This window comes from Polyodon spathula, chromosome 17 (genome assembly GCF_017654505.1).
Source record: "Polyodon spathula isolate WHYD16114869_AA chromosome 17, ASM1765450v1, whole genome shotgun sequence".
Lineage (NCBI taxonomy): Eukaryota > Metazoa > Chordata > Actinopteri > Acipenseriformes > Polyodontidae > Polyodon > Polyodon spathula.
In genome coordinates this window covers 2,019,035-2,033,362 of record NC_054550.1, presented here as the reverse complement: position 1 = coordinate 2,033,362, position 14,328 = coordinate 2,019,035, and the positions used below count along the sequence as shown (strand labels likewise).

The 14,328-nt window shown below is 38.1% G+C and overlaps 1 protein-coding gene across 20 annotated transcripts in view; it reads left to right on the top strand.

The window, feature by feature from the left end:
- The first annotated feature begins 4,910 nt into the window (after positions 1 to 4,910).
- Positions 4,911 to 14,328, top strand: part of LOC121329809 (liprin-alpha-1-like) — a 31,836-nt gene continuing 22,418 nt past the window's right edge. For 19 of the 20 annotated variants that reach the window (XM_041275676.1, XM_041275677.1, XM_041275675.1 and 16 more), the window contains exon 1: positions 7,230 to 7,508. In XM_041275676.1, coding sequence (XP_041131610.1) covers positions 7,245 to 7,508 — 264 coding nt within the window. In that variant the 5' untranslated portion in view covers positions 7,230 to 7,244. Of the gene's footprint in view, positions 5,535 to 7,229; positions 7,509 to 14,328 lie in introns of those variants that run through there. The other variant, XM_041275664.1, reaches the window with a different exon arrangement.

The following is a 14,328-nucleotide window of genomic DNA, read 5'->3' as shown; positions in this document are numbered from 1 at the left end:
GAACTTTTTTGAGCTTCAGTTTCTGCTTCTGAACAGAAGAGGAGACTTTTGTGGTCCTAAAAGCCATTGCATTTGGCATACATGTTCAGCTGATCCTGTTTAAAGGAATCACTAAAGCACGGTTTATCCTACAGTACAGAAGAAAAACATTAAAAGATAGTGGAATGTGGCTGTACTGAAAAAAACCCACCAGACCATTGGTAAATCTGTCACAGTAACATCCAAATCACATTTTTGCTCTGTGATGTTTAAGCAGTGGCCTCCCTGCCTCTGCCCGGCTCGGCACAGCCCGTATACTCTGTTATAAATTCTAGCCAAGGCCAGGAATGGGTTTAAGATGTTCTGAGCTGGCTTTTGTGCTCATTTTCAACAGGCTTGCAATGGGGGTGCAATGCTGCTTAATGAAATAAAACCTACAACAAAATGCAATCAAATCATTGCCACTTGTCTGCACTTTTACATAGATCTAGTTGCTGTAAACCTGCGCAGCGCTTTTATAGACCAGCTGGGTAACAATTAGAAAACTAATAAATATATGTTTCAAATGCCGCCTCCTGCCGGTCATCAGCAGTTACACACAGTCACTGAATGGAGCCACCAATCCAGTATAAAAGGTCAACTTTCTACAGTGACAAATATAATCAATCCCTAATTATATAGCTCATAACCTGAGGATCAATGGTATATAAAATATACCTATATATATTAAATATATATATATATATATAGATTATATATATATTATATATATATATATATAGTAATGGCCCCTGCCTATATGTTAAATCTCAGTAGCGTCTAACAGAAACATTCAATGTCTGATCGTCAACCAGTTCAAAAGAATTAAAAAATGGTGGAGGAGAAAGAAATACAAATCAGAACCAGCTCCCTTTTGATCATCCTCGGTGTAAAGTGTCATATTAGAAGAAACACTGTGTATATCTTAACCTATTTGTGGGTCCTAAGCACAAAGCAAGCATGAAATCCCTTACACATTTCCCCATCGGTTTTTGCTGATTTTGATTGGCTTGTCTTGGGTTACATTACTAAGGGGTGGAAGTAAGTGGCAGGTTAGGATTGGCTATCCAAGCTTGCTGAGGCCCTGACATCTTCAAGGGCGTGAAAGCAGTGGGGCCCGATAGAGCAGCACTTGAGCTTCAGAGCATGAGTATGAGCTGATTTAAAACTGCACAACCAACTAGATGCTAATGACCAGGCAGTGTGTTTAGGGAAAGGTTTTAATGAAGACCTTGTTGTTTCTGGGTGGAGTTTCCTTCTTTCTGTATTACACAGTGCTTAATAATTACTGTTGCTGAAACTGCAAAAACACACTTTCAACAATTTCATAGCTTTATTTATTTATTTATTTTTTTAATTTTGAAATAGATGTCTACAGGAAAATCATTAAGACAATGTTAAAATAATCTTACTTAGGATCACGAATGGCATGTGATAAACATTAAGATTAATTACTTTTTATTTTCACTTTTAAGGTTTTTATTCAAGCTTCACTTGTCAACATCTTGCAAAGCTTTGTTTGTGAAAGGTTTACTGTCTCAAGCATTGCACAGTCTCTAACAGGAACAATAAATGCCTTAACCTAATAAAACATCAAAGCTCTTGTTTACCTGCAGTCTGGTTAGTTGATTTAAAATTTCCTCTCACTTCTTTTAAAAAGCCTTTTAAGTTATGTTCTGCTTGACACAAGATACTGCGTGAAATTCCAAACATGCCTCACGTTCTTTACTGGTACCTGTAAGAAGTCATGCATGTGTAGATTTAGCTTGGCAATGGGCATCCACTGGAAAAACCAAGACCCCACTTACTGCATGTAGATTTGTCAGCTTAGTTTATTTATATGTACTGTAATAACCAATTCAACAAACATAGATCGACTTCTGTATAACACAGGACAGAATTTCATGGTATACAAACCCCCACTAAGGCTGGGTTTAGAGTTTGGGTAATATGGTAACAGGAGATTATCTCCTACTCTGATTTATCCACCAAAATTCATGAAAAAAAATTACACTCATCCATAATTTAACTCACTTACTTTTATCTCTCACTGTTCAGTACCCACAGAGCAACTCGCTGGTTTGCCCCATTAAAAAAGTAATACATTTCCAGCTGTGGTATTGTCTTTTTCGTGTGTTGGCTTCCAGAAACTGTCGAATTGTAAGAGTAGCCCAGAGCTGCAAATAAAATAAGAATAAATCTGTAGAATCCCTCAGAATACAGATGACAGCAGCTTATGAAAAGGGTGATCTATGGGGACTGTAGTTTAACAGAGCAATGTGAAAACCTTGGATCAGTTTGTTTAGCGACTGTTCAGCAGTAGAAAGACCAGTCTGTTTGTTCACTTGCTACTTAAGGGCTGACTGGTGCAGGGCTCCTGGGAGCTTCCTAGGCCATATGATTGGTTCCTTCTAGAGGCAACTGGCACAAAAACAATTTATTCTATTATAAACACACATGTGACCCTCTCATAATGCCAGTACCTGAAAGGGAATCACATTTGAGATCATACCTAATGATTCTGAATTGATTTCAGAATGTAGTAAACATTAATAAACACTGAACCCAAAACCTAAAAATCATTGAAAAGCACCATTTTTAATTCATGCCAATAAGTTAACTTAACAGTACCAAAACATACTTTAAATGTAAAAAGAATTCAGCTAATTTTGTTGACAAGTGATACACTTGTATTAGTCATGTTCCGCCATTTACAGATTATGTGACTAGTCAAACAATGGTTAGACCGTGGTAAGTGTTTCTAATGACAGGATATGTTCTAGAGTGATGCCAGTAAATGGAAATATTCCAAATGTGAGGGAGCAGATAAGTCATGAGTGAAAGGAGCTGAAAGAAGCAGTGTTCCAACAGTCTAAGCTGAATCTGGAGAATCTGGACAGTGCTGTGTACAACTAGTTCACACTGACTTCATAAAGTGGTCCTGTCTGCAAGTCCAAATTCACGGTATACAGTGTAGCTGCTATCGCATGCATGGCATATTATCAGTGAAGTGTCACTTTACAGGGAACAACCCTGCCCTTATCCCACTTCTATCAATAGAAAGCAATAATAATACATTCTAAGATAATGGAACTTGTTGCTTTATCTACAACTAAAGCCTTCATTCTAATAGACAAAGTGGACTTTTAAATGTGCATTCCTTGTTCATTTAGCTAAAAAAAACAAACAAAAAGAAACCTTTGATATGCAAACAAGTAATTATTATTATTATTATTAATATTATTATTATTATTATTATTATTAATAATAATAATAATAATAATAATAATAATAATAATAATAATAATAATAATAATAATAATAATAAAATGATATCATCTTAGAATATAAAATAACAAAAGCCTGCAATAAAACATTAAAACACTTTAATAAATCGTTTCTCTGTATTTCCAACTTGTTCTCTGAGTTTTATGTAAACGCTGCGTTTCTTTCCCTGCAGCAGATACTGTATATTTGGAAAGGATGCTTCCTCATCTATTTTTAAAGAGGAGAGAGAGCAAAGAAAGAGAAAGGGCATGGGGGCAGGCTGCTGTCCTGGCAGGGCAATAAGTCAAGCTGAGTGGATATCTGAGAGAGAGCACTTCCCTGGGGCTGTTTGCTCCCTTTGTATTCCATCGGAGTACAGGGACTGGTGATAATGTATACTACAGAACTATACTGGCACTTTGGAATAATACTTGACATTAACCTTTGGTGAAACAGCATTGAAATAAGAGGTGTTCCGATTGGGCACAAATAAACAGTAATACTGTGTTTGTTTCTGTATTTATTTAACCAGGAAAGAACCCATTGAGATTCAAATCTCCTTTACAAGGGAGCCCTTAAAGGAACAGTAGCTGACAATCACCGAGAAAATAGCAGGCATGATCAAATGGCCCATTGACATCGTCCCAGTACTGTCAGTAGATTATAAATACTCAGTTTATAACGGAATAGTTCCAGCTAAAAGTATTCCAGGAGTGTGTCAGTGAAAGGCTCGTTGGCCTGGTACTACCATGGTTTCTGTTATCTTGGCCTCACTCTGGTCATTTTGAGGTTAAACGCTGACTGTTACCATGAAGATTAGAATTGACAGCCACGGTATTTGTGGTGTTTGTAGCTGTCCTGGAAGGTTTTTGCCCTCCTTTGTTTTCTCAGATTATTTTATTATTATTATTATTATTGGTAAACTGACAGGATGTATGTGTGTGTGTGTGTGTGTGTGTGTGTGTGTGTGTGTGTGTGTGTGTGTGTTTATGTTTGCAACTCTCCTTGTATCCAATCTTTCTGACCAAACAGTAGAAACTTCTACCTCACAAATACACTTTTTTTTTTTTTTTTTTGGGGGGGGAAGACTTTAATTAGACGCTCACCTGAGCTTGTGTTGCGCAACCTGGAATTTCATCTCGGCTGGGTAACGAGAGGAGGCGCTGCAGTTTCCAGCAGCCGCTTCCCAGCGCGCGGTGGATGTTGGGAGCGTCACACAATAATTTATCGGAGAGCAGGAAACGAGAGACAAGTGCAGAGAGGGAGAGAAATATATCGGAGAGCAGGAAACGGGAGATAACAAGTGGGGAGAGAGGGAGAGAGGGGAGAGAGAGGAGAGAGGGAGAAAGAGGGAGGAAAAGAGGGAGAGGGAGAGGGAGAGGGAGAGGCAGAGCCAGGCAGGCAGACTGGAATAATTGGTCGATTGAAAACGGGACTTGCTGGGATATAAATCTTACATACCAACGCGGGTACTGAATATATATTGTCCCTAAGTATCCTGGGAACTACATTACTCTCAATTGAGGATAAAGAGGGTTTCTGTCTCCTAAGAGGGTGTTTAAGATTTCTCCCAAACTGTCTCCCCGAAGGGGGGGGGGGTTCCAAGCGGGGGAGGTGGCCCGGGCTTCACTTGAACTGAGACGCCTTCTTTCTGGGCTGGTGACGCGGCTAAACTAGGAGCTCATCAACAAAACAGGCAAAGAAGAGGAAATAACAATGATGTTTTTTGTTTTGTGTTTCTGATGATTCCCAGGCACAACAAGCCGGATTATAAAGCATTTCAGGGCTTTATATTTTGTGGGTTCAAACAAAAGCCGAAGATAAAAACCCAGGATTCCCTGTATATTATTATATATTTTTTTACATCTGTTGTCCATATGCGTCCATTATTATACTGCTGTTGCTTATGTAAATATTGTTATGGTTGATTGTGATGTATATATTATATACCTTTATTAAGCTAACATGTTGGATTTTTTTTTTGGTATAAAATAAGATTCATCAGAACGGGACGGATAACAGACCCATTGTCGTGGGCCTTTGGTTTTTTGGTTCATTTTTATTTTTCTGTTTCTGATTTTAATGGGTTTATTCTTGGATTGCTTGGAGGATACCTGACGACATCTTAAGTTAAAGGCTCTTTTCCGTTATTTTTGAAGCTGCTAAAGTAAAACCACGGGGATTAAAACGAGACCTGTAAGGAGGGGAGAAAGTGGAACTGAAAAAGTGATTTTGGCCCTTCTTGCAAGGTAAATGAAAATATGTTGCATGATATTCAGACCAAACTAAAAGGTATTTATATAAACTTACAACCTCTTATAAACTCCATAAAAAGAGGGACACAAGTTAAACTTAGCGATGGTTTAAAATGTGGAAGAAGTGGAAGCTGTTATTTGATTAATGACTTTGATTTGTTAACTGATATTATTTGGTTAACTTTTGTGTACACATTATTACGCATAAGAGCAGACGGACGTCGTATTTGCCTTTATATATGCAGGCAGTGGCAGTTATATAGTGGCACTTTTTTATTGTATACATTTGTTTATTAAACCCTTTGCCATTTAAAAAAGGCTGTAAAGTTAACGTGCTGCCCAAGTCGTTTTAAAGAAAAGTCGGCTTGGGCATTGGAAAACGTAATTGCTTAGCTACCTACTGGGCCCCAGGCACGCAAATAGAAGGAATCAATACAGCCGGCTTTTATGCCTTGCAGTTGCACAGTACATGATGCAAATACTGGTTTCGGCACCGGCGGTTTTCTACCAGTCGTATCCTGCATATAATGATTGCAGACCGTATATCTATACATCGCGACTGCAAGGTTAATACATGCACTATTCACCGCCCTAAAATCATAAGTTGGACAATCCATTTGAAATTACAAAAGAATGACAACAATGTAACAAGGCTGTCTTGTGATCTGGTTACTAAAACACTTGGAGACGTACATTGTTTAATGAAATGGGGCGAATTAGCTGTCACTGGGGTTCACCATGTTCACAAAATCCGCACACTTTAATAAGGCTTCTCTGGCACAACCAACAGTTCATTATTAGGGGCAGATTTTGGCACTAGTGTTTATCCCTTGAACTGGAGAACCTCAATGCCTGAAGACTAACCATTCTAGTTTTCCTGGAGACAGCTTGCCCATTGTGGACCACTTCACTGTACAGGTCATTGATCGGAACACAATTCTATCTGACATGACAGCCATAAAATCATTGTGCTTTTAGCACTGAGGAAATGTCACTCAAGATATCCAAGCTTGGTTATCCTCCTCCATGCACATAATTTCATCAGATAATCAGTTATAATTACAAAAGAATAAATAGTGGGGAAATAGAAAACCTACACATCTTTCTCCATATACCTGTACTGCAGTACAGTAACAAGACTAACATTTCACACATTCCATTACTGATGTTTAATCCCCCGCTCCCCCCCCCCCCCCCCCCCCCCCCCCCCCCCCCCCCCCCCCCCCCCCCCCCACAGACCCAGATTGGCTGTAATCTTGGTCTATTTTAACATTAGGTAGTGTGACTAGTGCCAATCAGGTTTGCTGAAACCAGCCTTTCCTGGTTGAAACATAAAACTGCCTTTTTTTAAGACTCAATAACCCTGTTGCATTTTTCTCATGAAATGGAATAGTATATTTCAAGTACAGTAAGTGAGACTAAAGACCTTATTTGAAGACGCCAGCAAGTGGTTGTATATTAAAGTCACATTTAAGTGAGCACCAATGGGTTTTTTCTTTCTAAATATGGCTGTTGTTAAGATGGTTTACTTGGTGTCTTTAATTTGATGCAATCTGGTATTAGGCTGAGTAGCACTCTGGAAATGTTATTGAGTATCAGTTCCCTGAATGCTAGTCTATGGGGGATCCTGGCACTTGATGGTCGTCTGATTTTAAAATGTATGCTCTGTTTGATTTGTCCCTCTGTTTACTGTGTATGGTGTAGATGATGTGCGAGGTGATGCCAACGATCAGTGAGGCTGAGATTCCATCAGGCGGAGGTGGGGGCGGGGGTTCGGGCTCTCCCCTCCAGTCGGACGCTGATGGTCATTTTGAGTCGCTGATGGTGTCAATGTTGGAGGAGCGGGACCGGCTTCTAGACACGCTGAGGGAGACCCAGGATACCCTGGGCCTGACCCAGGGAAAGCTGCATGAGGTCAGCTATGAGAGGGATTCACTACAGAGACAGCTCAACACTGCACTTCCACAGGTAACGGATCAATTTCAGCTCTAATGTCCAAGTCTAATGTGATTATAAATTGATAGTTTATTAACCTAAAGCTAAATAAACACTTGTGTTTTCAAGAAGCTGCACTGGCTTTGTTCATCTAAGAGCTTTGAATACTGACATCTGTTTCAGAACAAGAGGTTTTACTATAACGAACCTGTTTGCACAGCAAGATTACTTTCGTTTGTGAGCTGTCAAGGAGAGAACTTTGTGGCTCTATAGTAAAGATTACATTTTTAAAGTCATGCATAGGGAAATAAATGGACTGAATTTCTTTTAATATGCAAAATAATCCTTTTAACATTTCTTTGTTTGGAGTTTACATGTTCAGATTGGGGGGTGAGTTGTGTTATTGCACTTTGTCAAATTCAGCAACTTAAATCTTTTACTGTAAATGATATATTTAGTGGCCATGTGGAAACCATACAAATAAGTGGAAGAAACATTCACGCTACAAGAATGCCTTCTAGTGGATATTTGTGGCTTGGATAGGGCTGGTGTTTTCTTTGGACAAAAATAATATAGTCCTCCTAATATAGCCTGACTTGAATTCTACACAAGCTATAGCCTTGAGCTTTGAGTATTGCCAAAGGCAGTGGATGCTTTGGGGAGGAAAGAAGCTGGCCTTTAAAGGTCATTAAAGGTCACTTGGAGACATATGCAAATACAGTAGCCTGTCCCCTTTGTGTTTAAACAGGCACTGCAGAAGTGTTGTAATTAAAGGTACCTTGTGGATGTGGTCAGTGCTCATGGGGACCTTTATTGCCTTTGCTTCGTTGGAGTATGCCTCAAACCTAACGCATGTTGTTGGTAAGGTGTCCTGGTTTTCTTGGAGCGTGAGTATCTGTTAAAACGCCATACTGGAAACTGGCTGTTCCACCTCGAGCATGTGTTCACTTGTATTAATGCATATGAAACATATGTTGTAGATTGTAATTAAGGGTGGGGGTGGTTGGATAGGCATCTGACTTGCTTTACTGTAAACTTGTCTGTTTGCAGCTTTGTAATAAAATCAGTGTCCTACAAAATCTTTCTTTTCCAGTTTTTATAGCAGTTGCTATAATTGTATCCAATTCAACAGTACAGAAATGATACAAAAGGTGGGTCCATGTGGTACATTCTTTAGTTCAGGAGGTGGATGGGCAGCTTAATGTTTTATAGATATTCGCTGGTCGTAGAATATGCAGTGGTTTTTCATTTCTTTAATGGTATTAATATGCTGTGAGTTGGCTAGACTAGAAAATAAAAATCTGAAAATCAAACGCATCTAACTGCAGTTCAAATCCAAACAGCAAGTGTTTCTTCATAGCTTAAACCTAGGCAGGAAAGAATATATTTGCTATACAGCTGAAGCATTGGAAAAAAAAGTTGTGCTAAGCTTCCCTCCATTTCCCCTTTCCTTTCTCCTGTTAGATAAAAGGTTTTATAATAGATAAGTTCATTATGCACCTTAGGGAATACTGCCATTTGGTTAAACCATTTCCCTTCAAAGCAATTTGTCCATTCTAAAGTACTTTTATCAGTGCATACTTAAATTATAGTTGGAGTGCATGAGTGGTGCTGTATTGCAGAAAGGTATTGTTTAACCCAGATGAATATTCTACTGCATTACTAACATGGCATTTCTAAACATATCATGATAAAGGTGTCATTTACTGTATGTAATTGTAGTAATGGCAAAGCTTGGGTATACAACAGCTGAATCAGGTTCTGTATTTAAAAACAAATCCTTGTTTTCTAAAAGACAATATAAAAAGCACAGAGGAAAACCATGCCTAGAGCATTCCTTGTAAAAATAGATCATGATGACACTGGAATTCTTCAGTAGTCTTGATATCATTTGCTGAATCTGCAAGTAATTGACCTTTGTGTCTGGGACCTCCTAGAAATTCCTGTATAGCAGAGCTGGTCTATATTCCATTGTAAAGGTTGACTTGCTGTGAAAGTGTGATTGAGTTCTATTGCTTGGATCTAAAGAGATCCTAATGTATAGTAAGCTAGTGGAAAATGTGGGTCCCCTGGCTGGCGAATTAAAAGGAAACCCTTCCTCCAGTCCAGAGATTTATAGCTTTAAAATGTTGGGCAGTACAGAGCAAGCTTTGTGCCTGTGGGAAGTCACTGCACACTTCATGTGTTTTATTTATTTATTTATTTATTTATTTTTTTAAACTAGAGAGGATGATAGGGGTGGATATCCAGCTGCAGGTATATATATATATATATATATATATATATATATATATATATATATATATATATATATATATATATATATCATTTGATGTTGCAGATACAGTACATGGGGCAGAGAATGCTTGTCTGATTTTAGTTTTTTTTTTTAGCTTTCTTGGCCCTGTCAGCACTATGGCTTTAAACCATATTCGTTGCCTTTAAATCAACTTAAGTGATAAATATGGTTAGCGTCTACAGGATGCAGCGTTTAATACCGTACTCGAGACTACCTCGGGGTAGTCTCCAGTCCGGTTCTAAATTAGATCCCAAAACCCTTTCTGATATGTTTTGGCGGGTGAACGTTACAAGTGCAGTAAGAACAGACGTTTGAAGGAGTTGAACGACTATCAGTACTATTGTACCTTCGGTATACAATTTCTGAGGCTTGTTGTAAAATGGTGGATGATGGAGTGACGTGATCAGATGCAGAAATCAAGGCAAATTGATATTTGGAGCGATGAAATCGGTCAAGGAGAACTTCAAAATGCAACGCACACATTATGATAAAATGTACCTTGTGTTTTTAAGAAGCAAAGCCATAACGTTCATGCTAAGAAGCGCCATGTCTTCCTTCGGCACAGGCTCCATATTTGCCGGGTTGTAAACATAAAATACAGTGCATGGTGGCACAACATCATTAAGTGCAACAGTCCATTGCACTGCTAAGAACTGTAAGCAGAGTGTTTTAATAGTGTTTGTACACATTAAGCCCAACTAAACATGAAACCGTACTTTAGTGTGGACGCTTTGAGCTGGATTAATTTCAAAGTTTTTGAGTACGGTTCTCGATCGGTTATGTAATGTGGACAGTGCTTTAATTTGTGAGGAATATAGTACTAATTATTGGATATTTTAGTTATTTATTATTTTTTTTTTAAATGTGATTGTAGGGTTGTCTACGCAGGAGGTGGTAAAATTAACAACGTTGCATCTGCTTCACTTCAGGGACGTCTCAATCTTGTGGCACAAGCAGTGAATAGACATTACATATTTTTTTGTATCTCAAAAGGCTACCACATACAGATGTCTTCAGATTTATAGTAAATAAGAAATATAATTTTGGAACAAATGGACACACATAAATGGACACACAAGTCCTATTAGTCATTGAAGTGTCTGCATGAACAGAAGTAAAATTAGTTTGCTCATGATAAAGTGTTTTTTTATTCTTGAATATTTTCAAATGTAATGGTTGAGAAATGTTAGTAGTGCACTCATTAAATTGAGCAGTCTTGTATGAGACTTTGTTTTTTGTAAAAAGAACATGCCTTACCCCCCCCCCCCCCCCCCAAAAAAAAAAAAAAAAAAAAAAGTGTCTTGGGGTTATTTATTTATACAATACATCAAAACTACTGAAAGACCCGAGTCAGACTCCACAGAGAGACATACATTTATAGCGGTGAAGCTTGAAGATATTTATTTAACTGTGTCAGGCTGTGCTATGTAAATATTGCATTTCATCATTCACCAGCAGAGCAGAAGCTGCAATTGACGGCTGCATTGGGAACCACTCCAGCAGACTAGAATGTTTTTCAGGTCACAAATTTGTAGAACAGTTGGCTCTTTATGCAAAGACATTGCACTATTTTTTGTTTGTTTTAGAATTTAGGTATAGTCCTAATGTATTGCATTCTATACTGATGTTTAAAAAAAAAAACAAAACAAAAAAAAACTCAGCTACTGTAGCTAGTTTACATGTTCATATATTTTTAAATATTAGTTGGTAGCTTTGTTAAGGAACTGAAACTTTTTGCTGAACCGTTTTGTAATGTAGAGCAGTACCAGTAATACAATGTCCCTGTTTCTGCTGTGTAATCTGGTTTTTGAATGGCTTGTTGTTGGCCCTTGAGTGTACAGTACTGTATTCCAAGCATAAAGACGGTTCAGACTGCGAAAAACTGAGACAGTAAGGTTGTTGTTAGTCATCCCCGTTTGCCCTCCCCCCCACGTCCCTATGGTGTAATAATGTGTTTTCCCAGACTTCAAATCCATCCAAGGACTGATGCAAGTTGAAACTGCCCAGGAATTAGGACTACAGTACCACCATGTTAAAGGAACTAATAAGCCATTTGATTAATAAAGCTGGGTTTTGGTAATTGTATTGTGTTAATTTATTTATTTATTCTTTTTTTGCACTGAGATCAAAAGCTTTGATTCAGGCACTGCTGGATTTACCGTGACAAGTCTGAACACATACCGGGTGTAAATTGTGTGAATTCTTTGTTTTGTAAAAGGGAAGCCTCAGTGGCACACTGCTGTTGTGTGATCTACCCAGCCAGTTATAATGATGGAAGTGTTTGATAAGGTCCCAGAAGTTTGATTTGATGTCTGGGAGAGGTTGCTGTTCTATTAAACAGTATGCAGCCCTTTTGAACTGTGTCATGATAAAGAAGCATGCTTTAATTTGCTATTGAACTACTCACGTTTGAAACACACTATACTGTAGTATCTACTGTACCCTCCAAAATATGAGATTCCAGCAATGTTTAGATTGGTTCTATTCTGGAATATTGTATTGGTTTAATAATAATCACAACTATTGTGCACTTAAAGAATGCAAGAAACTGTATTTTTTTTTATATGATTTGTGTGCACAAGCTGTGGTCATTTCTTGTACATAAAGATTTCTAAGGGAGTGCATCAGGGATTAATATAAATGTATACTGTACTACTGTATACTGTAGGTTCAATGTTTGTCCCTGGGAGCTTTCAGTACTGCTTGTCTGGGGTGTATACACAAATATTCAATAATGTACTTCATCTGTTTCTGTTGTTAAACAGCATTTTAACCCAGAAATAACTTTCAGCAACACATTTAATTGTATTAGTGATCGTTACTTTGATCATAGATCATGTTTGTAACTAAGAGTTGACCAGAAATAGAGACTGCTTAATTAAACCTGACAGATTTCAGAATGGCTCAGGTGGATTTGTGTTGGTGAGAATCTGGGAACATCCTTGATGTAAAATCTGCTCAAGGTCACAATTGCACAGTGTGCTTCTGTAAGAGTAGCAAATTGATTCTTGTCTTGGCCACAACTTTTAGTAATTCACCACTGTGCTACGATACATAAACAGCTGTAATACTAAAGGAAAGTTTCTCTTTCTTTAAAAAAAAAAAAAAGTGTAAATACTTTTGCTGCCCTCCTTAAACCTAAATCCTCTTGAGTAACAAGGTGTCGTTCTCTTTATTAGTAATGTGGGGAGTTGGCAGGGCTGTCTTGTCACTGCTTGTTCTTTACTGTACTTTTTGAGTATTTTCACAGTGTTTGTGCTTTTGTCAGCATGAGTACATCTTCATTCAGTTGAGCCTAAAACAGTGATTATGGCTTTATGGATGTGAATTACATAAAGCCATTTCAATTCACGGCCACTGAAGTAAAGTATGACTCCAATATTAATTGCCCTCTGCTCCTGAAAGTCTGGTTTGTCAGGCTTTGTTAGGTATTTATATAATCCTGGGTTCAAAAAAACTGCCGCTTGCATATATCCATGTGGGCTTAGTTAGCCAACAATAAAGTCTTTGTAATAAACAGCTGGCCCCATCTGAGAACCTGTGGAATGTTTCAAACTCAAGTTCTGTTCTGGCAATGGGAATTGGGTGGGGCTAGTGTGTGTAGCTCAACCTGGACAAACTCTTTTAATATCACAGTATTACTACATAAAATGCCTAAGTTTGGGCTTTTTAAATGTTTTTTTTTTTTTTGTCAAGTGTTTAATGCTCTTTTTTAAGCAGTTTTATGTCTCCCGTTTTTAGGTTTTACTTTGCAGAAGGCAAACAGGGTAATAGGTAAATGATGTAGCACTTTATATCTGTCTTACATTTTGCTTGCTCTTTAGATGAACATCTGGTTTTAAATAATGCTTTCAGACAGGATCTGCTACTTTTGAGTCCTTCAAATAAGTAACCATTTTGTCTCTGTGGACGCCACTGTTAAGTATATGTGTGTGCTTTACTTTATCCTACAGCAGCATCCATTTGAAAAAAAAAAATGTTGTAGTTTTTGGGGGCATTTGTCCCCTAGATTTGTAGTCTGCTTCCATTGAGAGTGAGGAGTGGTGAGAGACATGGCCTCATTTTGAACCCCTACCCTTATCCATCCTATAGCAATGATTACAACTAGGCTGAAGTTAAACAAACAGGGAAAGAGAGAAAGGAAATGAATCTGCTCTGTCATGTACCACATAAGACTGGTGTTTAGGCAGCTTAACAAATAATTCCTTATGTGATGACCCCAAACTTATTTCTGTTAAACGTTTTAACTCTTGCACTGTGATGTTGAGCTGTCTGACATACAGCGGATGTGTAATTTAGAACTGGCTAACTTGGACAACAGCTGTGTGTCGTGGAGTCAACACAAAACTACCTCTGTCTTATAAGCTGGTCCATGAATATTTTATAAAGGGGTGCTATATTGTATTGAATAAACCTGACTCCTCATCAGAGGTAACACATTGCTTCCAAGTGTGTAGCAAACTCTCCTTTTACTGGATTTGATGGAATTTTAAGGCGGTATTTGAAATGTTGAGTGGTCCATTCTCAACCTAGCATCCAAGTGTTTTCTTAAAC